This window comes from Gymnoscopelus braueri (genome assembly GCF_963280865.1).
Source record: "Gymnoscopelus braueri genome assembly, chromosome: 13".
In the NCBI taxonomy this organism is placed as follows: domain Eukaryota; kingdom Metazoa; phylum Chordata; class Actinopteri; order Myctophiformes; family Myctophidae; genus Gymnoscopelus; species Gymnoscopelus braueri.
This window is the reverse complement of record NC_137615.1, coordinates 3,748,407-3,750,737: the sequence shown is the minus strand read 5'-3', so window position 1 is coordinate 3,750,737 and position 2,331 is coordinate 3,748,407. Positions and strand designations below refer to the sequence as shown.

Sequence of the window (2,331 nt, the reverse complement as noted above, 5' to 3'; positions counted from 1 at the left end):
ATTAAGTAAAACATTATTACAATAAACAAAAAAATCATTCCCACAATAGGAATGAAGTAGCTGTATACTATTGACACTGTGCCCGCGGTGTAAAGTAACTAAGTACATTTACTTGAGTATTTACCCATTTTCATTACTTTTACTTCTACTCCACTACATCTCAGAGGCAAATATTGTACTTTTACTCCACAAAAATTATTTGAAAACTTTAGTTACTAGTTACTTTGAAGATATAAATTATTACATTATAAAACATACATTAACCACTTTAGCCCTATTTTATACATAGGCTATTTGAAAATAGCAGATCGACAAGCTCACAACGTGTCTTATCGCGACACGTTGTCAGCTTGTAGATCTGCTATTTTCAAATATCTTAGTACTTTTACTTAAAGTACAAAAAGTAAAAGTACTAAAATATTTGAAAATACGGATCTACAAGCTGACAAAGCGTTGCGATAAGACGCTTTGTGAGCTTGTAGATCGGCTATTTTCAAATATTTTAGTTACTTTTTGACACCAATACTTTTGTACTTTTACTCAAGTCAATTTTGAATCCCAGACTTTTACTTGTAACTGAGTACTTCTACATTGCAGTATACTTTTACTTCAGTAAAACATTTGAGTACTTTTTCCACCACTGCCCTGTGCATATTTGTAACAGCAAATTTATTCTGTAAAGGAGTCTCTCTGCATAACATACACTTTAAACACTTAGACCCTCTATATACTTATAAAACAAGCTACAATACAAAAGTATGGTAGTTATAATATGCTGTTCTTCTAAGCATAATAATGTCATTTGACCAACACTGAAAATACTTCATAAACCTTGTTATAAGTTGTTATGTATCATTATAAACATGTATAACGAGTGTTATGAAGCCTTATAATGCATTGTAAATGTGATTATAATTAATTATAGACCCGACCTTTAAGTAAAGCATCACAACATACACCTTGCTTTGTGTTTGCATGCATCTCTTTATTCATGACGATGTTCACAACATCTTGGATTATGTATTCATTTAAAAGCCCTGACAGGTCACCACTGTAATAATATGTGATACAATACAGATATCTACTGTATGAGTTTAGGATTAAACAGAGTCCCAAAGAGAGAAAAAAAACAAATTAAAACCATGAAAAAGAGTAAATATTGCATCATGCCTTTTATACCACGGCTGTGCTTTTCTAAAATATATGCATGCAAACCTAAACATGTTTAAGGAACACGTCTGATCTTCATCGCTACAGCCTTCAGGGAGTATTTAAAACCCTTCCAGTGGTACCAGACTACACCTGTTGCATGATGAGCCGTCTTTCCCCAAAGGTAAGCACCGTTGGGATTAGCATAGTGACAGGCCTTGTACCAAAATGCACCGTAAAACACACTTGCACAGTTCTTGTCCCACGTGTCCTGATCTTTGTCAAAGGTTGTGAATTTCATTCCATTTTGCTCGGTCAGTGAGTCTCCTGCTCCTCCATCCTTGAAGCCAGCAACCTGCAGCTTGTAGCCATGAGCCTCAGAACCCACAGAGAAAGAGGAGTAAGAGGCAAACGCTGTGTTTCCCTCAAAGTCTTCCATGTCCACCCTCAGCTGATACTTTTTGTACTTGGTAAGGAGATGCATGTTCTCCAGTCCCAGCCAGTACTCGCCTGATGCGTCTCCAAACCCAGCTCGGTACTCTGCCCAGGGTCTGTAGAAGTTCACAGTGCCGTCCACTCTTCTCTGGATGACTGTCCACCTCCCTCCATCTGTGTCCATTTCACAGTAGACCTTGGCAGGTGGAGTAGTGGGGTAGATGGTGTACACACCACTCGCTGTGGAGACTTTTTTGTAGATTTCGTCACAGTCCAGAACCAGGTCTTGATCACCATGAGGAGCAGAGTGGACTGTTACAGCCAGAAACAGAACTGCAACAACAAGTATCATCTTGAAGTCTTTAAGTTGCACCTTGTTGTTCAGATCAAAGGACGTCTGAGTGTGTTGAGTGTATGTTCAGCTCCAGTAGAAGGTTTAATGCATTCTGAGTTTGAGAACCTTCTTTTATAGATAAGAATGATGACGTATTGATACTAAAGAGGTTGTATGATAGTTAAAAGTATTCCGCCATCAGACCAGTTTGAGCATTGTGGCTGCCAACACATTTTAGTTACATAAGTACACGCACGCACGCACGCACGCACGCACACACACACACACACACACACACACACACACACACACACACACACACACACACACACACACACACACACACACACACACACAAACACACAAACACACCAACCAACCGCATCATTCAAAACATGCACTGCTCAAGGTGC

General features: G+C 38.8%; 1 protein-coding gene across 1 annotated transcript; it reads right to left on the bottom strand.

Moving 5' to 3' along the window:
* Positions 1-964: 964 nt before the first annotated feature.
* On the bottom strand, positions 965-2,047 carry LOC308098035 (microfibril-associated glycoprotein 4-like). The gene has a single exon (XM_080446256.1). The coding sequence runs from the start codon at positions 1,934-1,936 to the stop codon at positions 1,226-1,228; it is 711 nt and encodes a 236-aa protein (XP_080302382.1). The 5' UTR covers positions 1,937-2,047; the 3' UTR covers positions 965-1,225.
* Between the last annotated feature and the right edge of the window lie 284 nt (positions 2,048-2,331).

Excerpts from the sequence above, each read along its gene's own strand:
- LOC308098035 (XM_080446256.1), bottom strand. The coding sequence starts at position 1,936 with ATGATACTTGTTGTTGCAGTTCTGTTTCTGGCTGTAACAGTCCACTCT.